The sequence below is a fragment of the Ctenopharyngodon idella genome, chromosome 14 (assembly GCF_019924925.1).
Source record: "Ctenopharyngodon idella isolate HZGC_01 chromosome 14, HZGC01, whole genome shotgun sequence".
Lineage (NCBI taxonomy): Eukaryota > Metazoa > Chordata > Actinopteri > Cypriniformes > Xenocyprididae > Ctenopharyngodon > Ctenopharyngodon idella.
This window is the reverse complement of record NC_067233.1, coordinates 20,242,397-20,269,234: the sequence shown is the minus strand read 5'-3', so window position 1 is coordinate 20,269,234 and position 26,838 is coordinate 20,242,397. Positions and strand designations below refer to the sequence as shown.

General features: G+C 39.4%; 1 protein-coding gene and 1 long non-coding RNA gene across 5 annotated transcripts in view; one reads left to right on the top strand and one right to left on the bottom strand.

Moving 5' to 3' along the window:
* Positions 1-26,838, top strand: part of LOC127494694 (uncharacterized) — a 447,433-nt gene that overhangs the window by 324,149 nt on the left and 96,446 nt on the right. The window lies entirely within an intron of this gene.
* psd2 (pleckstrin and Sec7 domain containing 2) overlaps positions 1-26,838 on the bottom strand; it is a 104,173-nt gene that overhangs the window by 57,895 nt on the left and 19,440 nt on the right. The window contains exon 1 of one of the 4 annotated variants that reach the window (XM_051860750.1): positions 8,941-9,237. The exons of the other annotated variants lie outside the window; for them this stretch is intronic. Coding sequence (XP_051716710.1) covers positions 8,941-8,990 — 50 coding nt within the window. The 5' untranslated portion in view covers positions 8,991-9,237. Of the gene's footprint in view, positions 1-8,940; positions 9,238-26,838 lie in introns of those variants that run through there. 4 annotated transcript variants of the gene reach the window in all.

Here is a 26,838-nt window from a genome sequence, read left to right as displayed (position 1 = left end):
AGCACACCCAGATTCCTAACTGACAACGAAGACTTAACAGAGCAGCCATCAAGTGTTAGACAGTATTCTAGGTTATTACGTGCAGAGGTTTTTGGTCCAATAATTAGAATCTCTGTTTTTTCTGAATTTAGTAGTAGAAAAATTACTGGTCATCCAATTTTTTTATATCAGTTATGCATTCTGTTAATTTTGTGAATTGGTAAGTTTCGTCAGGGCACAAAAAAATATAGAGCTGAGTATCATCAGCGTAACAGTGAAAACTAACACCATGCTTCCTAATGATATCTCCCAAGGGTAGCATGTACAGAGTGAAAAGCAACGGTCCTAGTACTGAGCCTTGCGGTACTCCATATTGAACTTGTGATCGATATGACATCTCTTCGTTTACTACTATGAACTGATAACGGTCAGATAAGTATGATTTGAACCATACCAATGTAATCCCACTAATGCCAACATAATTTTTCGAGTCTATTTAAAAGAATGTTGTGATCGATAGTGTCAAATGCAGCACTAAGATCCAGTAACACTAATAGAGAGATACAACCAGGATCTGATGATAACAGCAAATCATTTGTAACTCTAATGAGAGCCGTTTCAGTACTATGGTACGGTCTAAATCCTGACTGGAAATCCTCATAGATACTATTTCTTTCTAAAAGGAACATAGTTGCGATGATACTGCCTTTTCTAGTATTTTTGACAGAAAAGGTAGATTCGAGATCGGCCTGTAATTGACATTCTCTAGGATCAAGTTGTGGTTTTTTAATAGGAGGTTTAATAATAGCCAGCTTAAAAGTTTTTGGTACGTATCCTAGTGATAAAGATGAATTAACGATATTAAGAAGAGGATCTATGACCTCAGGAAGCATCTTTCAATAGTTTAGTCGGTATAGGGTCTAACATACATGTTGTTGATTTTGATGATTTAACAAGTTTAGACAATTCTTCCTCACCTACAGCAGCGAATGAATGGAATTTTTCCTCAGGGACACTACAGTGCACTCTGACGCAATACTATAGTAGACGGTTGCATGGTTATAATTTTCTCTCTAATATTGTCAATCTTGCAAGTAAAGAAGTTCATAAAATCATTACTGCTGTGCTGTTTGGAAACATCAGAAGTTGAAGCTCTATTTCTCATTAATTTAGCCACTGTGTCAGATAAATACCTAGGGTTGTGTTTGTTTTCTTCTAAGAGATTTGAAAAATAAGTAGATCTAGCATTGTTTAAGACCTTTCTGTACTCAATCATTCTCTCTCTCTCCACGAAATGCGAAAAACTTCTAATTTTGTTTTCTTCCAGCTCCGCTCCATTTTTCTGACAGCTCTCTTAAGAGCCCGAGTGTGCTCGTTGTACCACGGCGTTGGACTAATTTCCTTAATCTTCTTTAACCCTCTGGGGTCTGAGGATTTTTGGGGCCCTGGAGAAGTTTTGACATGCCCTGACATTTGTGCTTTTTTCAGTTGTTCATAAACATATTAATGACAAAAGTGTCATTACACTGTATTCAGCACGAACTAGGCTACAATAATATGTGAGGAACATGTATGTACATGTTTGTGTTTTTGAAGGAATAACGTTTATGCGTGGTTATTGAAAAAACAAAAAACTTAAGTCACTGAAATAAGGCCAAAAAAAAAAAAATTAAATCTGTGTTCACAAGACTTCTGGGTATTGGAGGTTGTAGACTAGAGTTTTTGCTTCAAAATGATGTAAAAATTATCCTGCCTACTCGTTCATATAAAACAATAGAGAGATTTAAATTTTCTAAGACATTTTTTGTCAAGAAACACAGTATACATGGAGGTGTGAATCTTCATGAATAATGCAGTGATTCACACCTGAGAAGACAAAAGATTCGCATAATGACTTCTAATCACCTGCATATTAATGAGCCCTTTCAGTCAGATAGGCTGTGAAAAAACCCTCTGTGATCATGCTGATAACAGGATTAATGTCCACTCTTGACAAAAAAAACATGATTTTTGTGATCTCATGCATGCACGTATTATTGCACATCATGTGAAGAAAATTTTGTATAGGCCTATGTTAAATTACAGTACCAGTCAAAAGATTGGACACATTTTTTTAAAAGAAGTCTTAAGTCTCTAACCAAATAATGGTTTTCTATTTTAATATACTTTAAAATATAATGTATTTCTGTGATGCAAAGCGTCTGAACATTCCTACCTCTATGGCATTTCATATAGGCTAATATATTTGTTATATTATATAGCCTAAATGTTAATGTACAGTTGACAAACTATACATCATTAAAAAGATCTAAGACTCAAGCTTCACATTTTGACTCTTAAAATCTTATATAGACCATAATTTCTTAATATGCTTAAAAGCATGCACATTTGGAGAAATATTAATGGATTCTCATATGTTTATGTCAATTTTCTATACAGAGGAGTAATATTTATTCAATATTTATTGTTATCACTGTGAGCGCTGGATACAGTGTTTTCAATTCATACATGCAGCCGGAGGGCGCTCTGTGCACCTTTAGTCCACAAATATCTCAGTAAAAGAAGAGGCATATCATGTGACATTCCAGGAACTAACAGAGGCTTCCAGAGATCGCTATAACATGCAGATAAACACTTTTCAAGATAATAAATACACGATTGCGACGATGTATACATGTATTGCCTCAGAATTTGGCAATATTCAATGGCATCAATATCGATTCCATGTGACAATATTAGATCTAAAGTATGATTACGACAATGAGTGGGTCCTGACATGTGTTGAGCTTAGAATGTCTGTAAATGCCAATCCCAATGCATCTTTATCATTATCTACATGTATATTAAAATCACCAACACCAAGGACTTTATCCGCAGCTAGTACTAACTCCGATAGAAAATCAGCAAATTCTTTGATAAAGTCTGTATGGTGCCCTGGTGGCCTGTATACAGTAGCCAGCACAAATGTCAACTTACATAACATTACATAAAGCACCATCACTTCGAAGGAATTACATTTAAAAGACTTTTGAGTAATTCTAAAGATATTACTATAAATTACAGCAACACCTCCCCCTTTCCGACGCGTTTCGTATTGATAATTATAACCTTGAGGGCTAGACTCATTTAAAGTAATGTAATCGTCTGGTTTTAGCCAGGTTTCTGTCAAACACAGCACATCTAGATTACTGTCTGTGATAATATCATTTACAATAAGTGCTTTTGCAGAAAGGGATCTAATATTCAGCAACCCAAGCTTTATCATTTGTTTATCAGTATTATCTCTGTTTTTTATTTGTTGAACATCAATTAAATTTTTACCCTTATATGGGTTTGGAAGTTTTATGTATTTACTAATTTGGGGTACAGACACAGTCTCTATGTGATGATATCTAGGTGAAAGAGTTTCTATGTGTTGGGATTTATCTGACTTCTGTGACGCGAGACAGCTAGCAGACGGTCGGTTTAGCCTATATATGTGTCCTATAGATAATGATGTGATTACGAGCAGGTTGAGATAAAGGACCTATTAGCCTGCCCATTAGAGTTTCATGCCAGAACTTTGTATTACTGTCATGACAACTCTCGGAGTGTTTGGCATGGTAATAGCAACGTTGATATGTTTGGTCTTGGCGGAATAGATCTGCTATGCTGCTGCTGCTTTTATTGCTGCTGCTGCTGTTGGTTATTGCTGCTGCAGAGCAAGTACAGGACTTGCTACTGTTAATATATACACGACACGCTGCGGTGAGCAAGTAAGACATGCTGCTGCTGTACAATATACAGTACATGAATTACCCCCCAACAAAGAATGTGTCATGATATTTGAACAATACAAGCCAAGTGTACTGTATGTCAGAAAATCCCCCATCACGCAGAAGGCAAGATGACCATTCAGCCCTCACCCCCCAGCAGATCTACCGCCAAAACATATGTACTGCTGCTGCTCCGAGAGCCATAGGAACCGTGTGTATGCTAGCTATGTGTGCCTGGCCCATTAGTTTTGAGTATGAGAAATGGGGCATATGCTTGGTCTTGGCAGACTAGATCTGCCTACGCATTATTCCCCCCAAGCAGATCTAGCCGTTAGACATGTGGGCTGCCATGAGGTGCATATTAGGCACGTGAAGCATCTCGCAGTGTAGCCCTATGTGAACTAGTGTACCCCCTTTTTAAAGGGTGTCCCTGGTAACTTATCAATGTGGTGTTAGCTACATATGTTAGCATACACTATGCTAAGTGCAGTGATGGCTTGCTGCTGTATAAAATACGTATCGCTGCTGCTGTATGCTTGTATTTTACTCCTACATCGAATGTAATACTGTAAACACCCTTATAAGACAAATAAGGCATAGATGATGTTTTGTAGATCAAAAGAAAAGGTTTATGTTTAGAAGTGAACGCCCAGCCCAATTCCAGAATCCGTAAATTTCCCATAATTTAGTGAGGGTGCTTTAATACAGACGCTACAGATTTAGATTTACGTGACATTAATTGAATGATATTGAATAGAACTCAAAATATTTTCAAATCAATATTTTTATACATCTATTGTCTGAGTTACATGCTAATGGATTACTATGGTATATTATATCTTTGTCCCATGCAATGGTTATGTCAATCGATGCAATTTGACAGTGAATCCCATATCACTTACTAAACTCCACAGTGTGCAACCGACTGTCGGTTCTCACAGCAGCATAACACTTATTAATGAAAACGTATGGCCGTGAGAGCGTGAAAAGACCGTTCACTCATCTCAGTAGCGAACTCAGAAAGTGCCACTACATCAATGAGCTGCCCACACTGCAATAAGTCTGATATTAACACTACTGTTGTTAAACGAATACCTCTGCATTTTAAGCAGAGAGTGATTTCTGACAGATAAAACACCTGATGCCACCGCTCAGGATCAACAACACGTGTCCGTGATCAGCCACACACTGGTAAGTTGAAATGATAAATCATTCTATGTGAAATCTATAAATAAGATGGCGATAACATATCCGACATTGGCATAAATCGCTGTTCATCCTGTAGTTATGAAATATGCCCAATATAAATCCGAATACAGCTGCTCGTGTACTTAGTATGCAAACATTGTTTGCGTTTTAATTTATGATAATATTTCCAATGCATGATCAACTCATTAGCCAACTCATCTCACTCAAATTAGCAAAACGTACACAGTATTTACGAAACCGCAACTTCTGCTGCGTTCTATTGTGTTAATATTCGCTACATTGCAATCTGAATTTGTTATCAATGCTGCTGCTGGTGACAAAAATACTGGAATTGCTGTAGCTCTGTTAGATATGCGAATACAAAGCGAAGCCTGTTTTTCACTTAAAAAGTTCAGCAAGATTGTCTCTGTATCCTTATACAACATTGCATATTCGCTAGCTGCTAATATGCTTAGTAACTCACTCTAAGCATTAAACAGGACTATTGACGTGACATAAAGAATCTAAAGCGCAGACTACACAAAACGCACAGTGATATAGCATAAAAACATGTGTACTTATCTTATGTTGATTTTCAGATGATTTCTGAAGCGTGCTGCACTACTAAGGCAAATGCTACTCATGTATTTGAAGACTGAACACGCAAGCTCATTGGTTACTGATACAGCAGGAACCAATCATCTGTGTCCTATAGATAATGATGTGATTACAAGCAGGTTGAGTTAAAGGACCTATTAGCCTGCCCATTAGAGTTTCATGCCAGAACTTTGTATGTAAAAGGCTGAAGTACTCAGACCTAGCAGCCGAAGCAGTACAACGGGGCTGACGAACCCAGTTGTTCCCCGTAGAGGGTGGGTGCAGAGGTTTTGTAGCCACGGCAACAACCAGGCTACTGAAGGGGTTGGGAGTCAGAGGACAGGCCTTACGACAAGCCGTTAGGTCGGAGGCTGCTGAGCGAAGCAGCAACTGGCTGTGGCTAAAAAGGAAGGATCCCAAATGGGCTGCAAAATTACCTAGAGGGGTAAAAGCAGAGGGGAGTGCACCTGGGACACCAGGTGTCGCTGTTGAGCTCTTTGGAGGTGTCGTGAGCCTATCAGCGAAACACCAAGGAAGGAGGGTGATGACCCCAATGAAGTGATTACCCTTACTCCCCACTCAAGATGTCAACAAAGTGCCGATTATTCTAAGGGATTGTACTATCAAGTCCTATACGCTCAACACAATAAAAAAACAATTGTAATCATTTCACAATATTGCTGTTTTTACTGTTTTTGATCAAATAAATGCAGCCTTTGTGAGCATTAGAGACTTCTTTCAAAAACATAAAATAATCTTACCAACCCTAAACTTTTGAATGGTAGTGTACATAAATGGAAACAAACAAATGGAATAGACATCAAAAATCCTAATCAAATATCCGATATAACCACATGGACTTTTGTTTTTCTTTTTTGGCCATTTTCAGCTAACAAATCATACTAGTAAATAAAACAAATAGTTACTAGTAAGTTTTGAGGAAAACATTTTAATGAAGGGGCTTCAAAATATTCAAGAATAAGAAATGGCTTGGCATACACTCTTAAAAATAAGGTTCTTTATTGCATAGATGGTTCTTCATGGAACCATGTATGCAATAAAGAACCTTTATTTTTAAGAGTGTATGCCAAGCCATTTCTTTAAAATCTATGCAAAATTTTCATTGCACAAAAGATTCTTTACATTGGAAAAAGGTTCTAAGAAAAAAAATGTTCACTGAAAGGTTCTTTAAGGAACCAAAAATGGTTCTTCTATGGCATCATTGCGAAAATCCCCTTTTTAAGAGTGTATGCCAAGATACACATGTGGCCAGGTATATGCTAAATTATTCATCACATGATTGATTGATCTGTGTTGTTAAATTTATCCATCAGTAAAATAAAGTTTTACAATACAATATAATACAAAATATGAAGACATTACACAAAGGTACGGGGAAAGATCATCTGAGTTCAGGCTTTACAATCGTCTCCTTCCCTCTTCCTGTGAATCAAAACACTCACTGAATCATCACAAATATGACTCACATCTTCTGTATGTGAGCACAGGGGTCTGCACAGAGACAGATGTGAATTAGATAGGCAGACTCTCTGACTGGTTCAGCACCCCTGACATACATTTTCAGCAATCAGGTGTCAAAACAGCTGGCAGTTTGTATTTTAGTCCTGTGTACATAATGACTGAACAAACCCCATCAGAAATATGTCTCAATATGTCTCCATCTGCCACCGGACTGCTGTGATCAATAATAATGATAGATTGCACAGTTATAAATTATTGATTTCTAAAAGAACTTAAGTAGGACATTGCCAGTGATGTATAAGGTTTTAGGGGCTAATGAGCTATCATAGCTGACATGAAAATAAATGTTTGTATTCCATTTAATTATGTGTGTGTGTGTGTATATATATATATATATATATATATATATATACACACACACATCTTTTTTAATGTATATTGCTAGAACATATTTTTTGGACATGCATGATATTCTTCGAAGTACCTTGGACTTACCATATAAATACCATAGTATATGAAAATGGTAATGATTTAGTACCACTGTATACCACAATATTTCATCCGATTTCATCACAGTACCACCAGAGCACTCTGTAAGGGTTTTTCAATTCCTAGACAATAAGAGATTTACACATAAGAGATTTTGCAAGCTAAAAAAATAAATCACAGCCTGATGCCCTTCTAACACCAGATATAGAGGGTAGAGAAACATTGTAAGTGACTATCGCAGGGCTTAATGTGGCAGCACTGATTTACAGTGATCCTACAAGAACCCAGCAGCCGTGTCTCTGTATAGACCTGTGCTGCTGCTGAGCCAGGCAGGAGATTAAACATGAGACTGCTTGTCTATGACTCACATGCCAGCGTCTCTCTCTCTCCTCTCTCTCTCTGCCCACTCTGAAGCCGTCGGAGAGGGTGTGTTGGACGAACAGAGTGAGGTGTGAAGGAGTTGCTGCCTCCTTGTCAGTTAGCCAGTTAGTAGCAATGACTTGCAACGTGCAATAAAAACATTTTGGTTACAATAGGATTTACGTTACCCAACACACTCTCACACTATAAGGACCTTCAGGCTGTGTATTTATCGAAAACCATTCGATGATGGAAGAGATGTGAGTTTAATCTAACTTTGGGAGAGATAGAGGCTAGTTGTCACAAAAGGAATGCTTTTCTATAATCAGTGGTTTTGTATGTCAGCATCAAATATGCATCTCAAAACTGTTTTAAATTGCAGTACTGTATGTACTGTATGTAAAGTCCAATATCATCATATTTTTGTACATAGTTGTACAAGTGTAAAATAAAACTACACTGGCATACATTCAGACCAGAGTCAACTATATAATGAAGACATTTCAACCGAAAGATTTATGCTCTTTGTACAAAGTGTAGATCTCAGATTAGGCCATGTCATCACATTTTTATTCTGACAAGTTGTTTTGCAGTTGCTTTACCAGTGTTGTTGAACATCTTGGCAATAATGGTTGAAATGTTGATGAAAATGGAAAACTGAATTAAAAAAAACAAAACAAAACAAAACAAAACAAAAAAACTACACTGAGAAATGCTGTAAAAAAAAAAAAGTGTGACAACTAGCAGGGGCACCCCTATATATTGCAAGTGTGCCATAGACAGAAAAACAACCATCAGATGTGTCCACAAAAGACCAAAGGGCGAGATGCCCAAACCAGAATACTGTATAAAGTTCGAACAAAGTCCCTGTATATATAGATTACATAATTAAAGAAAACCGCAGTACTTTTAAGTTTAGTACCGTTAAAAAAAAAATAAACACATTTATCAGACCAAAAAGAATACAACTTTCACTTAATTACAGAAGTGACGAATTACGAAGTTGATCAATTTTTAAGTCTGTTGCGGGTCTTTTAAAGTGAAATACACTATGTAGAAGCAACAAAAGCTAGAGTAGAGAAGAACTTACAGAAGTCCCAGAAGAAAGTCGAAATGCACCTCATATTCATCTTTCCACATCTTTCACTGGAGATCAGGCATCAGTCCCGCGCGGAGCGAGAAAAATCCCTTCAACTCCATTCGCCTTCAGGCGCTTTGCGCATTGAGTAATCAGGTTTTTCCCAAGTGGAATAAGTTTTCGACGCAGCTGCTGGTAAAAGGGGCGTTCTGGCGACGTGTGTCACCGCATGCCGTTTATGTTCTTCGATAAGTAACAGTTTTGAGGCGACTAAAATTCAAAGCGAATCTGCGCGCGCGTTTGGCTCCGGCGTAAACGACTTCCCAGTGTGAAGTTCCTCAAAGTCGGACACAAGGGAAGGGGGCGGAGAGAGTCGCTCTGGATGGATTGGATTACTCAATGAGTCCTGCCCGAGCCACATTTCCATATTTCCGACGCTGAAGTAGTGATCTGGATCGGAGCCCGGGAGCACCAGGTTAGTTTGGACTGCCTCGCTCCAGCGATGTTTATTATTAGAGTTCTGCCGCTCTTTATCCTTCACGCTTACTGACGGCAAACTCTGCTAACATTTATTCATCAAAACACAACAAATAGCAACAAAAAAAAATAAATAAATAAATAATAAAAACAATAGTTATTTTAACGTCATGGCCTGGTACATCAGCAAGTAGGCTAATATATATTTGATATAGGCCTATAATATAAAAAAATATATACAGAAATGCTAATGGAAATTAGATCATAACTGGGAACCAAATGTCATCACATCAAACAACCTCTTGGAATACTGCATACAAATCAAACATGACATTATTGGACACTCTGAAATTCTGGACTAAATAAATAAATTTATAAATGATAGAAGTCAGACTAACATCCCTTTAGAATTTTTTTAGTCTATTGAAGCTCAACTATTCCAATCCAATCAACTTCAGTTTCCTGGTAACTACTCAGTAGATAAATACATGGTGGTAATCATACAGAAATCTTAACAGTATAAGTTAAAAACTGTTTGCAACTTGTAACAAATACTAGTCAGAAGCAAATAGCCTAGTTGAGAATCACAAAAGCCAAGTATTCAGTTTTCAAAATGTGAAATTTGTTATAAGTACTAAAAATAAACTAAAATACTCAAAGCAAGTATTTGAATGGTAGCTAAATAACTACTAAACTTTAAAGTAAACAGTTTTGAGAAATAAATGTTAAAAGGGTTTGGCATGCTGAGAGATCCCTGTTAGTTTTCTTGGTAACTAAATTATGAATGTACTCCGGAGACTAACTTGAGCACATGAAAAATATAGATTATTCCAAGTCAGGAACATATTAAAGCACATAGACTTTGAGCTCACAACAAAATGAATCATGTGATGCAGCCCCAGCATGCGCTAGCTACAACATTTCCATTCAGCAGTGACTCACCTCCAGACAGGCAGAATTAATACAGATAACGTCCAACACACTCACACACAGACCAACACTTTATGACAAAATGCTCCTCCATCCGTAACCCTTTATTTTATCAAATTTGCAGTTATCTCTTCAAGATCAGGATGTGAGGCCAAGCGCTGTGATGTATGAGACAGTAAAGTGTCTTGTTAGTGTGTGTGAGTGTAGTCTGCTCTCTGTGGTATTGGCATGCTTCAGTAAACTGCAGTCACAACATGTTTGTCCCCTCATCAACAAACATCAGATCATTCAGATGAATGACCATCATAATTGGTTACAATAATCATAACAGCTGACGCCGGCCCACCATCAAAACTAATAATCATCCTTCTCTCATGGTCACTCCCTGGCTGCATCCGAAATTGCATACTTCCCTATTATATAGTATGTGAGTAAACAGTATGTGATAAAAGACGTATGTCCGAATTCACAGTACTCAGTAGGCAAAAAGTACCCGGATGACCTACCTAGGGTGCATACGATGGACACTTTATTATCCCATGTGGCCACGGGAGAGGATTTGTGAATGACAGTGAAGCGACACAACTGATGTAGGTCACATAATAATAACAGCATGGTGAATGTAGTACATCCAGATTACATTCATACTACTACACACACTCAGTCTATATAGAACTTATGTAGCCCCACCCCTTTTCAGCGCTGCGCTCGTTGTCTTTTGGCTTCCGGTTTGTATTTCCACAGTGATCTTACGTATTTATGAATGAACTGCTTGTTTTAAAATCTTCTGGGTCTACTGACATTTGTTAAGACATATGCTTTAAACATTACAATGCTCACGATAACTTTCATTAACTCTACAACAAGTAAATCCACTTCACCAGCTAATTACTCTTTGACAGCGATGCCATAGAAACGTACAGGGCTACCACAAAAACAGAAGTTCAAAGACAATATTATAAAGATGGCAGCGCACTTGTTTCTCTGGCGCATAATGTCTATAGAACATAGTGGTTGTGAAGTAATTACTCATTCAAAATAAGTACCTTCTCAAGAGAGTATGCGATTTCGGATGCAGCCCCTGTCTCTCAATACTTGGTCATCTCTGTATCACCTAAACTATATTAGCTTCAGATTCAGAATCTTCACTCTTTGTTCCTCAGAACAACCTTTCAGCCTCCACCTGATCTGCACTTAACTAAAAACGCTTTCAATGAATAAACTAAATGTATTTTAATTTTTCTACTTTTCTGCATTTTTACTTATCTTACCTTTTAAAACTTGGTGGTACTGCGAATATTGTTGGCTCTCTTGTATTTTAGTATTATTTATATAATATTTATATACTTAATTATATTATTATTTATTCATTTTTAATTATCTTTTATTTTTAGCTTTCCATTTTTGTCTTAGTTTTAGTAATTTTGTTGTGCTTTTGCTATTTTCATTATTTCTATATAGCTTACTTTTTTTTCCAGTTTTTGCAGTTTTAGTACTTCAACAAACTTATTTCAGTTAGTTGTCAAGGCAAAACATCCACTTTTTATTTAAGTTTCTAATATTTATATTTGATTTCAATTGAAAATGATTTTTAGTTTTACTTAGCAATAACAAAACCGCTTGGTGACTATTTAGAGTATATAGGATTTATTATTTCTTCCCGTCACAAGGTATGCCAACTTGAAAATGAAGTTGATGAGTTGATGAAGTTCATGACATGCACTTGGCTTTTTTTTTATTTCATAACCAAACATAATGGCATCTGAAACAGTTATGATTATGATTCCTCTGCATTTGATGGGAAGGAAATTAAGAGACTGGACCTATTGAAAGTTCACTGAAATACCCCTGATCTAAACTATAATTTCATTTTACCATTCATTATCCATTCCATGGTACTTAAAAGCTCCAAAATGAAAAAAGCACCATAAAATTATCATACTAGTCATTAATTTGACTTGTGCAAGAGTCTTCTGAAGCCATACGAAAGCTTTGTGTGAGAAAAACGTCTCAGGTTACGTATGTAAGCATGGTTCCCTGAGAGGGAACGAGATGCTGCGTCCAAAGTACTGTGGGAACGCCTCTGCGTGATTGTGTCGTGAAGCACGTGAAATTAGTCCAATGGTGTGGTGGAACGTCATAGGCGGGTGACGTCATGACCAGAAAGCTATAAAGCACGCTTGAACCAAACAGTGTTAGCTTCTTCAAAGCAAGACGGTCACAGGTATGCTGGGAGTATGGCAAAGCGACGCAGCATCTCGTTCCCTCTCAGGGAACCATGGTTACATACTGAGACGTTCCCTTTCAAGGGAACTTGCGCTGTGTCCAAAGCGCTGTGGGCATGCAATACCCACGCCGCCATAGTACCAAGTGCCTGTCTGTGTGAAATCCTTAGAGCACATTAAGACATAAGCACCCGTGACCCCGGGGTCGAGGCCACATCCAGGTTATAAAACTTATCAAACGTGTGCGGCGAGGACCTCGCCCGCGGCGAGGATGCAGCAGGCATCACAAACTTCTTGAAGGGAAACTCCCGAAAGCAAAGCTTTAGAGGCAGCCATACTCCGAGTTGAGTGGGCTCAGACCATAAGAGGTGAAGGCTGACCTGCTGACTCATAAGCAAGTGATATAGCCTCAACTATCCACTTACTCAAAGTCTGTTTAGATGCAGGGTACCCTTTCCGCGGGACCCAAAACACACAAACAATTGATCAGATTTACACCACAGAGCAGCTCTGTGGACATAAGCATCTAAAGCCCTAACTGGGCAGAGCAGATTTAGTTTCTCCTGGTCTGGGGTATGAAATGGAGGCGGACAGAAGGTATGATAGGGCCTGCCACATTAGTGGGGACCTTAGGCACATATCCTTCCTTAGGAAACAGAAAGGCTTTCACTGTACCTGGTGCGAAATCAAGGCAAGAGGGAGACACCGACAGAGCTTGTAAGTCTCCAACTCTTTTAAGAGATGAAATAGCCATGAGGAACACAGTCTTGAGAGTAAGAAACTTCTTGGGAACCACTTCGATAGGCTCAAATGGAGCCAGGGATAGACCTTCTAGGACTATGGCTAGATCCCAGGTCGGCACCCTCGAGCGTTTCTACTCGAGCAGGCGACAGGCTTGCATACTTGCATACTGCCCTAGAAAGGAGGTTCTCTGTAGTGGAAATAGAACACTCTTCTTGGCGTTTAGCTTTAACCCCAACACTTTCATGTGAGTGAGAACAGCATCTCGATGCTGAACTGCTAACTTCTTGACTGAGCCAGAATGAGCCAATCATCTATGTAATTCAATATGCGAATGCCCTGGAGTCACAACGGAGCCTGAGCTGCATTCACGCATTTCATGAACGTGCAGGAAGATAAAGCTAGGCTGAACGGAAGAACCGATACTGGTACGCTTCGCCCCCGAAAGCAAACCTGAGGAACTTCCTGTGCTGAGGAAGGATGAAGATGTGGAAGTATGCATCCTTTAGATCTATCGTGACAAACCAGTCATCGGACCTGATTTTAGACACGATTTGTTTCAGAGAGAGCATTCTGAACTCAAGCTTCTTCACAGAACGATTTAGTTGGCGCAGATCTAAAATACGCAACCCTCCATCCTTCTTTGGAACTATGAAGTACTGGCTGTAAAACCCTGACTCTCTGCTGGGAGGAGGAACGCTTTCTATAGCCTCCTTTCGCAAAAAGAGTCTGTACCTCTTGTTCCATGACCAGAGCCTGCTCGGGGCTGACCACTGTGGGTACCACCCCACTGAATCTGGGCGGGCGTGACCCAAACTAAATTCTGTACCCATTTTCTACTGTTTGCAGGACCCATTGAGATATATTTGGCAGAAGTTTCCACGCTGCCAAAAAATCTCGAGACTGGCCTCTGGTATCACATGAGCGACCAGCTCAGTGCCCTGAAGCGGCGAACCGGCAGGGAACAACTGAACTGACCTCTCTGGGACCCTCCTCAGAGGGAGTGAACGCCCCTGTGCCGCTACGTTTCCGGGCGGACACTGAGACATATGTTCGCTGAGAACCGCTGCGCCCTGAAGCACACGAAGTGGCAGGGTTGGCAGAACGGCCCCTTGGGGGCACAGAGGGAAGACGGGCACCATGTAATGAGGTGAACACCGACGCTCCCCGGAGGGGACTGCCCTCAGAAGCAGTCCCAGAGATCTGAGAGCAGCGAGGAAGAAATTTCTGGAAAGCCACCGCCTGCTTTTTTGCCTCCTGAAAGCTCTCGACGTTGACTAAAACCTGTTGACTGAATCGCCAAAGAGGCCAGAAGGAGAGATCAGGGCATCCATGAGGAAACTTTTATCCCTGTCTTTGATGTCTGACAGGTTGAGCCACAGGTGCCTCTCCATAGCTACCAGGGCTGCCATGGAACAGCCGATGGATTTGGCCATCTCCTTGGTAGCACGGAGAGATAAATAAGTATCTCTTCTGAGATCACTTCATGGCTCAGTTCCTCGCCCTCATCCAGGTCTTTTAGCAGGTCAGCTTGGTAAGCAACACCGCCATAGTGTGCAAGAGAGCAGCTGCCTGACCTGCTGCTGAGTACGATTTACCCACTAGCACTGATGTGGTTCTGACGGGCTTAGTGGGTAATTTCAGGGCTTTTAGGGACAAAGCAGACTCAGGGGAGAGATAGCTCGCGTCTACTCCACCTGAGGCATCGTCCCATAACCATACTGCTTCAGTCCCATAATGTTGGAATAATTAGCGGTCTGGGAACTGAAAACACGATATGATGCCAGTTTCCTCCATGATCTCCACACCTCAGTGAGATCAGGAAAAAACGGCAAGCCCCGACGAGGAGCTTGTGAGCTAGATGGAAGGAAGTGTTTGTCTAATTTGCTGACATGACGAACCTGCTGTTTCTCGGCTGGCCAGCTTATGTTCAATCTGGCTACAGCACAAGTCACAACCTCCATCAGCTCCTCATAAACCTATGTGTGAGGTGGCAAATCCTCAACATCACCAGGCTTGATACTAACAATGTCCAGGTCCTCAGAACAGGAGTGTTGCAGTACCGGCACTTCACCACAAGCAGAAGAAACCGCAGAGCGTGCTTCCAACTCGTGAAGTGAAGCGCTGGACTGAGCAGATGAGGGCAGAGAAAGGGCAGCGTCCGTCTCCAACCCCTCTGCAAGGTCCATTTGCGAACACCATGACGAGAGCCTTTGCTGTGCCTCAGCAGCAGCGGGACCCAAGCTGTGGGGAACGCGAGCCGAGGCGCCCTCATCAAAGAGGAGCGGAGCGTCTTCACAGACAGCAGATCGCAACACTCACAACCAGCCCCCTTCGAGGGCTGCCTGAGCATGCTCCAGTCCCAGACAGACAACACAAAGCTGATGTGTATCCCCACCCGTGAAAAAACGAGGGCAGGGAGGAACACATTGCCTGAATTGCTGCTTATTCGCCATAGTGTGCTTAATATAGAGAGACAAACAACACCAAATAAGACACACAATTTCAACAGAGAGCGCTTGCTGAAGATAGAGAAGCTAACGCTGTTTGGTTCAAGCGTGCTTTATAGCTTCCTGGTCATGACGTCACCCACCTATGACATTCCATCACACCATTGGACTGATTTCACATGTGCTTAACGACACAATCACGCAGAGGTGTTCCCACAGCGCTTCGGACGCAGTGCGTGTTCCCTTGAAAGGGAACTTACATTTTTCACTGAAAATCTGGACATCTGTACATTTATAGTACATGTATACATTTATGGTGCCTTTGTGTCTTTTTCAGAAAAGGTCAAAATGTTAAATGAACTGTATATTGCAATAATAGTTGAAATGTTGGTGAAAATGGAAAACTGACTTTCAAGTCCCCAGTCCTCATTTTCTTTCATTATAACATTATAATTAATAGAAGCCAGGATATTCTTCAAAAAAAAAAAAAAAACTTTTATACTGCACAGAAGAAAGTAAGTCCATCTGGGGAAGTCATATAAAATGACACGAGGGTGATTAATAATGACAACATTATTATATTTGGATGAACTATTTCTTTATATCTTTCTTCTCCATTCTTGCATTCACTTTAAGTTGCTGAGCAACTCACAGCAGTACTGAAGTGTCAGACAGAGACATGATGGAGCTAATTATAGACTGGGTTTAAACCCAGTAAAGACAAACTTCTCTGTGATATGGACCTGCGAGGATTTAACAGCATGGCACAGAGCGAATGATAAAGATCCATCGTGATTTATTCTGACACACATATATGTGCACACACTACACACATACTTACTATAGTAATAACATTTTCTCTCTCTCACTATCATCTTTTGGTGATGTCTCCACGGTGACAAAAGATGTTATTCTCTCTACGGATGAGCTTCACTTCTGCACTTCTAATAGCTCAGCAGAGTCTCACAGTCAGCTCACTTTCATCTCAACTCATCTGCGCTCTGGGAGCTTAGCAGTCCTGCTAGCAGGTCCACACATGGTGCTAAAGAGGCTTTCTGCTCTAGCCAGCATTTTTCTAACTAGCAAGCTAACTGACCTGCAGATGTTTATCTGCTAACACCAAAACAGTCAATGATTATTGAAAATATTGTTACCTTACACAGCAAAAACAATGAAATAAGGAATAAAATAATACATCATTAGGATCATTATTGTATTTCGATACAGTGTAGAAATAATTTGCACCAACGAATTTTGCTAAATAAGACCAGAAACTTACAGTGCTCAGGGTAAATGAGTACACCCCCTTTGAAAAGTAACATTTAAAACAATATCTCAATGAACACAAAAACAATTTCCAAAATGTTGACAAGACTAAGTTTAATATAAAATCTGTTTAACTTATAACATGAAAGTAAGGTTAATAATATAACTTAGATTACACATTTTTTAGTTTTACTCAAATTAGGGTGATGCAAAAATGAGTACACCCCACAACAAAAACTACTACATCTAGTACTTTGTATGGCCTCCATGATTTTTAATGACAGTACCAAGTCTTCTAGGCATGGAAAGTTGGCGACATTTTGCAACATCTATCTTTTTCCATTCTTCAAGAATGACCTCTTTTAGAGACTGGATGCTGGATGCAGAGTGATGCTCAACTTTTCTCTTCAGAATTCCTCATAGGTGTTCGATTGGGTTCAGATCAGGAGACATACTTGGCCACTGTATCACTTTCACCCTCTTCTTCTTCAGAAATCCAACAGTGGCCTTAGATGTATGTTTAGGATCATTGTCATGTTGGAAAAGTGCGCGACGACCAAGGGCACGGAGTGATGGTAGCATCTTTTCTTTCAGTATAGAACAGTACATCTGTTAATTCATGATGCCATCAATGAAATGTAGCTCCCCGACACCAGCAGCACTCATGCAGCCCCACATAAGGACACTGCCACCACCATGTTTCACTGTAGGCACCATGCATTTTTTTGCGACGTCATACAGTTTTAAAGCCATCAGTTACAAAAACGTTTATCTTGGTCTCATCACTCCAGAGTATAGAGTCCCAGTTGTCTTCATCTTTGTCAGCATGGGCCCTGGCAAACTCTAGGCGGGCTTTTTTGTGTCTGGGCTTTAGGAGAGGCTTCTTTTGTGGACGGCACCCATGCATGCCATTCCTCTGCAGTGTACGCCGTATTATGTCACGGGAAATAGTCACCCCAGTTTGGCTTTCTACTTCTTTAGATAACTGCAGTGAACTTGCATACCGATTTTCTTCAACCTTTCTCATCAGAAGATGCTCCTGTCGAGGTGTTAACTTCCGTGGACGACCTGGACGTCTCTGTGAGATGGTTGCAGTTCTATTTTTTTTTTATTTTTGTACCACTTTTGCTACAGTATTCTAACTCATAAGTAAAGCTTTGCTGATCTTCTTGTAGCCTTTACCTTTCTGGGGTAAAGAAATTATTTTCTTTCTCAGGTCTTGTGACATTTTTCTTCCATGTGGTGCCATTGCTGACAGCATGAAATGGGAAGGGGTTTTAACACCCTTTTATAGTCAACTGTCTGCTGGACACCTGTGTAATGAATAATTACACTTAAATTCTTGTTAAATTAGACATTTGTAGTCTAAAATTTAGCTTTGCTTTAGAGACTTTCAGTGGGGTGTACTCATTTTTGCATCAATTTGAGTAAAACTGAAAATTTTGTTCTCTAAGTTATATTATTAACCTTACTTTCATGTTATAAGTTAAACAGATGTTATATAAAACTTAGTCTTGACAACATTTTGTAAATTGTTTTTGTGTTCATTGAGATATTGTTTAAAGTGTTACTTTTCAAAGGGGGTGTACTCATTTACGCTAAGCAGTGTACATTAACAAATAAACAGGGTCCATTTTGACTTCATGTTGACTGTAAGACAATATATACAGTGCTGTGCAAAAGTCTTAGGCACGTTAGTATTTTCACCCCCCAAAAAATGGTTTTAAGCCAGTTATTTATATCTTTTGCTGTAGTGTGTCAGTAGGAAATATCAGTTTACATTTCCAAACATTCCTTTTTCCATTAATTGTATAAATCCAGTGAGATTTTTGTATGCACAAGCAGTCTGACAACAGCCGGTATGCTTCACGTGCTTCACAGTACTGTATATATAATTTTATTTATATAATTTTAAATTTTTACTGAAAACTAGGCATATATTTTGCACTTTCACTTCTTATGTCATTTTTTCCTGTTTTAAGGGTGCTTAGATACTGGAAAACAAAACAAAGATAGTGATTAAGAAAACAATTTTTGCAGTGTATGGATTAAAACTTAGCTTGATATTTCACAAATAGCAGATCTATATTTCATGCTACAGAGGCTAAAGACATACACCGATCAGGCATAACATTATGACCACTGACAGGTGAAGTGAATAACACTGATTATCTCTTCATCACAGCACCTTTTAGTGGGTGGGATATATTAGGCAGCAAGTGAACATTTTGTCCTCAAAGTTGATGTGTTAGAAGCAGGAAAAATGGGCAAGCGTAAGGATTTGAGTGAGTTTGACAAGGGCCAAATTGTGATGGCTAGACAACTGGGTTAGAGCATCTCCAAAACTGCAGCTCTTGTGGGGTGTTCCCGGTCTGCAGTGGTCAGTATCTATCAAAAGTGGGCCAAGGAAGGAACAGTGGTGAACCGGCGACAGGGTCATGGCCGGCCAAGGCTCATTGATGCCCCTGTGGTCTGATCCAACAGACGAGCTACTGTAGGTCAAATTGCTAAAGAAGTTAATGCTGTTTCTAAAAGAAAGGTGTCAGAATACCCAATGGGGCTGCATAGCCACAGACCAGTCAGGGTGCCCATGCTGACCCCTGTCCACCGCAGAAAGCGCCAGCAGTGGGCACGTGAGTATCAGAACTGGACCACGGAGCAATGGAAAAAGGTGGCCTGGTCTGATGAATCACATTTTCTTTTACATCACATGGATGGCCAGATGCGTGTGCGTCGCTTAGCTGGGGAAAACATGGCACCAGGATGCACTATGGGAAGAAGGCAAGCCAGCAGAGGCAGTATGATGCTTTGAGCAATGTTCTGCTGGGAAACTTTGGGTCCTGCCATCCATGTGGATGTTACTTTGACACGTACCACTTACCTAAGCATTGTTGCAGACCATGTACACACTTTCATGGAAACGCTATTCCCTGGTGGCTGTGGCCTCTTTCAGCAGGATAATGCGCCCTGCCACAAAGCAAAAATGGTTCAGGAATGGTTTGAGGAACACAACAATGTGTTTGAGGTGTTTACATGGCCTCCAAATTCCCCAGATCTCAATCCAATCGAGCATCTGTGGGATGTGCTGAACAAACAAGTCTGATCCATGGAGGCCCCACCTCGCACCCTAACATCTTGGTGCCAGATACCACAGCACACCTTCAGGGGTCTAGTGGAGTCCATGGGTTGATGGGTCAGGGCTGTTTTTGCAGCAAAAGCAGGACCAACACAATATTAGGAAGGTGGTCATAATGTTATGCCTGATCGATGTATTTTAGAAAGGGTATAACAGTCATAGAGTACAAACGCAGTTATCAAGGGATGTGATGGTCAATAACTACAAGAGTAATTGAGTAAATAATATTGATTTCACATAAGCCGAATGCCTTTGAAAAAGAGAAGGGCTGTGTTTTTGGAGAAAAACAAAGGATTACAGCAGTAATCCTTTCTCTTTGTTGTATGAAAGTATGCAAGAGTGTGTGTGTGCAATGTTTATCTCAGCCAGTGTGTAGATGTCAGAGAGAGAGAGAGAGGTTGTGTGTGTGTGTGTGTGTGTGTGTGTGTGTGTGTGTGCGCGTGTCTGTGTGTGTGTGTGTGTGTGTGTGTGTGTGCAGCTCTCCTGCATCCTGTAGGGATAATCATCAGCTAGACAGCACTCACCCACTGCTGCTACACACAACCATGATGGAGCGGAAGCAGAAAGGAAGCGTGTGTCTGTGTGTGTGTGTGTGTGTGTGCGTGCGTGTGTGTGTTTGTTTTCATGATTTATGAGGACACAAATTTGTATAATGATATGGGTATTACACTGGTATTACAACGTAAACATGTTTTATGAGGACATTTCATGAGTCCTCATATTTAAAATAGCTTTAAAAACATACTAAACAATGTTTTATTAAAAATGTAAAAATTCAGAATGTTTTCTGTGATGGGTAGGTTTAGGGGTAGGATAGAATGCACAGTTTGTACAGTATAAAAACCATTACGCCTATGGAATGTCCTCACTAAGATAGCAAAACAAACCTTTGTGTGTGTGTGTGTGTGTGCGTGTGTGTGTGATGGGTGTGCATATGAGTGTGGGTTTGTGGGTATGTGTGTGACAGCAAAAGATAAGGAAGAAGATTATGAGTGTCTGATAAAGAAATAATAAATGGGCTTCAGAAAGGCATGGGGGTGGTGAAGGAGGCAGAGTCAGGACTTGATTGTTTCTGTGCCTATGTCACCAAATGGGAGAAAAAACACAAATCAGTGATCGTCAGAAGAGCAATGCATACAAATGCATCATATTTCATGTTGCATATTGATCTTTTTGTTAGGCATTCAGGGCTGACAGATCAATCACTTAATCATGTCTAAACTTAGGTCAGAGGGAATGAAGCATGTACCTTGTGACAATTAACAAACTGCTCTTAAAATGGCAGGAGTCAGTGTAATTTGTTTCGGGAGTATGAATCCCTGATATGAAATCATTGCTATCTTACATAAAAGCATGCATCCACACACTCTCTCGTGCACAGCAAAGTGTGCTTTGAACAACTGAAGGATTTGTTAATGAACAGTTTGGCACTCACTTGCATTTCCTCTTCAGTGCACTCTAAGTTATATCCTTGTTTTGGGGGTAAGCAGCGTTTTTCCTTTAAACACTAATCTAATATGAATATTATATGAACTCATAAATACATATAACTCAAATAAAAATGACCACATGGCCACATTACCACCTCGGTGTGCATAATTCAACGGACCATCGTCAATTATTCCTTGTATATATATATATATATATATATATATATATACACACAGTGGGTACGGAAAGTATTCAGACCCCCTTAAATTTTTCATTCTTTGTTATATTGCAGCCATTTGCTAAAATCATTTAAGTTCATTTTTTTTCCTCATTAATGTACACACAGCACCCCATATTGACAGAAAAACACAGAATTGTTGACATTTTTGCAGATTTATTAAAAAAGAAAAACTGAAATATCACATGATCCTAAGTATTCAGACCCTTTGCTCAGTATTTAGTAGAAGCACCCTTTTGATCTAATACAGCCATAAGTCTTTTTGGGAAAGATGCAACAAGTTTTTCACACCTGGATTTGGGGATCCTCTGCCATTCCTCCTTGCAGATCCTCTCCAGTTCTGTCAGGTTGGATGGTAAACGTTGGTGGACAGCCATTTTTAGGTCTCTCCAGAGATGCTCAATTGGGTTTAAGTCAGGGCTCTGGCTGGGCCATTCAAGAACAGTCACGGAGTTGTTGTGAAGCCACTCCTTCGTTATTTTAGCTGTGTGCTTAGGGTCATTGTCTTGTTGGAAGGTAAACCTTCGGCCCAGTCTGAGGTCCTGAGCGCTCTGGAGAAGGTTTTCGTCCAGGATATCCCTGTACTTGGCCGCATTCATCTTTCCCTCGATTGCAACCAGTCGTCCTGTCCCTGCAGCTGAAAAACAGCCCCACAGCATGATGCTGCTACCACCATGCTTCACTGTTGGGACTGTATTGGACAGGTGATGAGCAGTGCCTGGTTTTCTCCACACATACCGCTTAGAATTAGGGCCAAAAAGTTCTATCTTGGTCTCATCAGACCAGAGAATCTTATTTCTCACCATCTTGGAGTCCTTCAGGTGTTTTTTAGCAAACTCCATGCGGGCTTTCATGTGTCTTGCACTGAGGAGAGGCTTCCGTCGGGCCACTCTGCCATAAAGCCCCGACTGGTGGAGGGCTGCAGTGATGGTTGACTTTCTACAACTTTCTCCCATCTCCCGACTGCATCTCTGGAGCTCAGCCACAGTGATCTTTGGGTTCTTCTTTACCTCTCTCACCAAGGCTCTTCTCCCCCGATAGCTCAGTTTGGCCGGACGGCCAGCTCTAGGAAGGGTTCTGGTCGTCCCAAACATCTTCCATTTAAGGATTATGGAGGCCACTGTGCTCTTAGGAACCTTAAGTGCAGCAGAATTTTTTTGTAACCTTGGCCAGATCTGTGCCTTGCCACAATTCTGTCTCTGAGCTCTTCAGGCAGTTCCTTTGACCTCATGATTCTCATTTGCTCTGACATGCACTGTGAGCTGTGAGCTGTGTGGCTTTCCTAATCAAGTCCAATCAGTATAATCAAACACAGCTGAACTCAAATGAAGATGTAGAACCATCTCAAGGATGATCAGAAGAAATGGACAGCACCCGAGTTAAATATATGAGTGTCACAGCAAAGGGTCTGAATACTTAGGACCATGTGATATTTCAGTTTTTCTTTTTTAATAAATCTGCAAAAATGTCAACAATTCTGTGTTTTTCTGTCAATATGGGGTGGTGTGTGTACATTAATGAGGGAAAAAAATGAACTTAAATGATTTTATAACAATATAACAAAGAGTGAAAAATTTAAGGGGGTCTGAATACTTTCCATACCCACTGTATATATGGGTGTTTCTGCAACTACGGGCACTTTTGACTCTCCCAATTTTAAAAAACTCAACTTCTATGAATTTCAATTTTAACCATCACAGTCTGTAATACATATAAAAATGTACACAAAATTGAATGTAGACGTTAAGATTTTAATCTGGAGCATGTTTATTTTTTATGGTTTTCATCTCTTCTTCTTACAAAATGTCCTTACTGCAACATTACAATAACGGTAATTTTATACACTTTTCTTTTTTAATTTCTATAAAAATGTAATACATTTACATAGTTACTTTCAAGATTTGTCCATTTTTGTAAATACCAATATTAAAAAATAATTTAAAATTAGGGGATTTTATGATATTCTTTATGCTATGGAAAATTTTGACGCTAACCTTAGATATCAATTGTTTTAATACACACCAGAGATAAAATATTTTGCATTTTATGACAAATATTGTCATTTTAATGTGTAAATCATCTCTACTGAAAGGTTAAAATAATTTTTGCAAACAACAGTCTGATTAATAATAAAAATAAATCATTGCTGCGGTAATGACAGCTTGTGTCGGTAAGGACACAATCTTAATGACGCATGTTAATAATGTAACCTTAACAATAGGTTACTGTAGAGAAAAACAGTAACAGACAAAAACAGAAGATATTTTGTCAAAGATAGTAGAGGTATTGCAGTAAAGACTGGGTTAAAGTGATTTTCTTGTTTCAAAAACGAATACATTTATGAATTTCTATTATGACAACAAACTAATTTGAGTATTTCAGTATTTTGTTTTGTCCTCTGGTTTCTTTTGTTTATCCTCCACTGTCTTCTTTTCTGATTTGTCAGTTTATCTGCTCTTTTTTTAAGCTCTTTTTCCCATAACTCTTCATATCTGTCTGGGTCTTTTCTCATTACCTCTCTGCATTTCTGTCATCTGATTGTCATCTGATGGTATCATCTAGGGTTGCAGAAATGGCATGTTTATATTTAGTTTACAATAGACTTAATATTTTCAATATACACTGATCAGCCACAGCATTAAAACCACCTGCATAATATCATGTAGGTCCCCCTCATGCTGCCAAAACAGCTCTGATACGTTAAGGCAAGGAGACCACAAGACCTCTGAATGTGCCCTGTGGTATCAGGTTATGAGGTGGGGCCTCCATGGATCAGAGTTTTTCATTAAGCACATCCCATAGATGCCAATTGGATTGAGATATGTGGAATTTTGAGGCAGAGGCAACGCCTAGAACTCTTTGTCATGTTCCTCAAATCATTCCTGAATAATTTTTGCAGTGTGGCAGGGTGCATTAACCTGCTGAAACAGGCCACTGCCATCAGGGAACACCATTGCCATTGTCTGCATCAATCTTCAGGTAGGTGGTACGTGTCAAAGTAACATCCACATGAATGCCAGGACCCAAAGTTTCTCAGCAGAACATTACCCTGAGCATCACACTCCCTCAACCGGCCTGCCTTCTTCCTATAGTGTATCCTGCTGCTATCTCTTGGTTGAGAATGGACACTCATGTGCCCATTGTAGGCACTTTCAGTGGTGGACAGGGGTCATCATAGGCACTTTGTCCATTCTACTGCTAAGCAGCAAACTGCTACTCACTGTGTGTTCTGACACCTTTCTATCATGGGCACCATTAAGTTTTCCAGCAATTTTTTGAGCAACAGTGGCTCTTTTGTGTGACAGACGAGCCTTTGCTCCCCATGTGCATCAGTGCTCTGATGCAGTTGTCTTGCCATCACCAAAACCCTTGTGAAAGTCACTCAGATCTTTTCAGTTATTCTTTTCACTGCTTCAAACTCATGAAATTCAAGAACTGACTTCACTTGCTGCCTAATATATCCCATGACAAGCGCCATTGTAATGATATAATAAATGATATTCACCACACCTGTCAGTGGTTTTAATGTGTTGGCTGATCAATGTAATATACAGTAAAAAACTTGAATTTGTCTCTATTGCAACACCTAAAAATGCTGCTAAAATGATGCTAAAAATTACGTTTTTGCTAATATTGCTGATAACTGGCAGCTGGCAAGGTCTGATACATCAGTTTTGAATTTTAGCACCACATATACATGTATTCAACAGTAATATAAATTCATTTTTAAAATGTAGTTCCAAATACACAATTACTAAGCTGAATGGTAAGGATATATAATAAATACTTATGAAGAAAAGATCTTTATCTTAGTTTTCTGGATCTTGTGAGTGACCTAATGGGGGTGGCCCAATCTGTAAGCCATGTGTTCACATGCTAATATCTGTTTCCATAGAAACTAGATTTGTTTGGCTTTGAACAAATGTCATATTAAGAGTCTTTTTTTAGTGTTGCGGTAAGGACTCAAAAGTGTGGGACAGGTGTATTTAGATGAAAAAAAATCATATAAATGATTAGTAAAAAAAAAAAAAAAACTTTAAGATGGTGTAAAGTAACATTTATATGAAACATTCATTTTAAATAATGTCATACTGTAAAAGAATTAGCTAACGGACAGGATAGTAAAAAATCCGTAATTTTAATTTTTATATTTTAATGATAATAAGACGTTTATTAGTTTCTTTTTTCGTCCACATTTTCATTTTTATTCACGACCTTACAGGATAAGCAAATAGGCCTAGGCTATGCATTTATTTATATTATGAAAAGAAAGTTGAACAAAGACTGTGTGTCACTTTTCAGTTGTGGCGGATCGTGAGTGAACGTGATCATCCCTTCCTCTTTACTACTTTACAGAACGAAATAAACATGAATGAATATCAGAAAATATGTTGAAAGATACAGTAGCTTAGCGAAATCTGTATCACGTCTTAATCAGTTCAATCAATGTTGGAAACAATGTCACGTAACATACTCAGAAAAGCCATTCGTTGACCATAAACTTGATAGTCAGCAAGAAAAATAACAAAACAAACCATTTAAAACAAAACAAACTGGATTAGAAACTTAATTATGTAAGTATAAGTATTATAACTTTATTATTATGAAATGGACTTAAATTGGGTGCTTGCCTGTGTGTAATCAAACGCATCGTTTTCATTTTATTCTGGAGACTGAACTCGTGCTCTGCTGCCACACTGGAGCGCACTCACCACCAATTGGACAGGGGTGGGAATTACAGTTACAAGCTACATCAGCCTCAGTGTAATCTGTCAAAATGACGGACGGACTTCAGACTTTTCCGTCACTGCAAAAAAAAAATCCATCAATGACGGAAATTTTCGGTTAACGAGACCTCTCTCTCTCTATATGTATATACAGGTGCTGGTCATATAATTAGAATATCATCAAAAAGTTGATTTATTTCACTAATTCCATTCAAAAAGTGAAACTTGTATATTATATTCATTCATTACATACAGACTGATATATTTCAAATGTTTATTTCTTTTAATT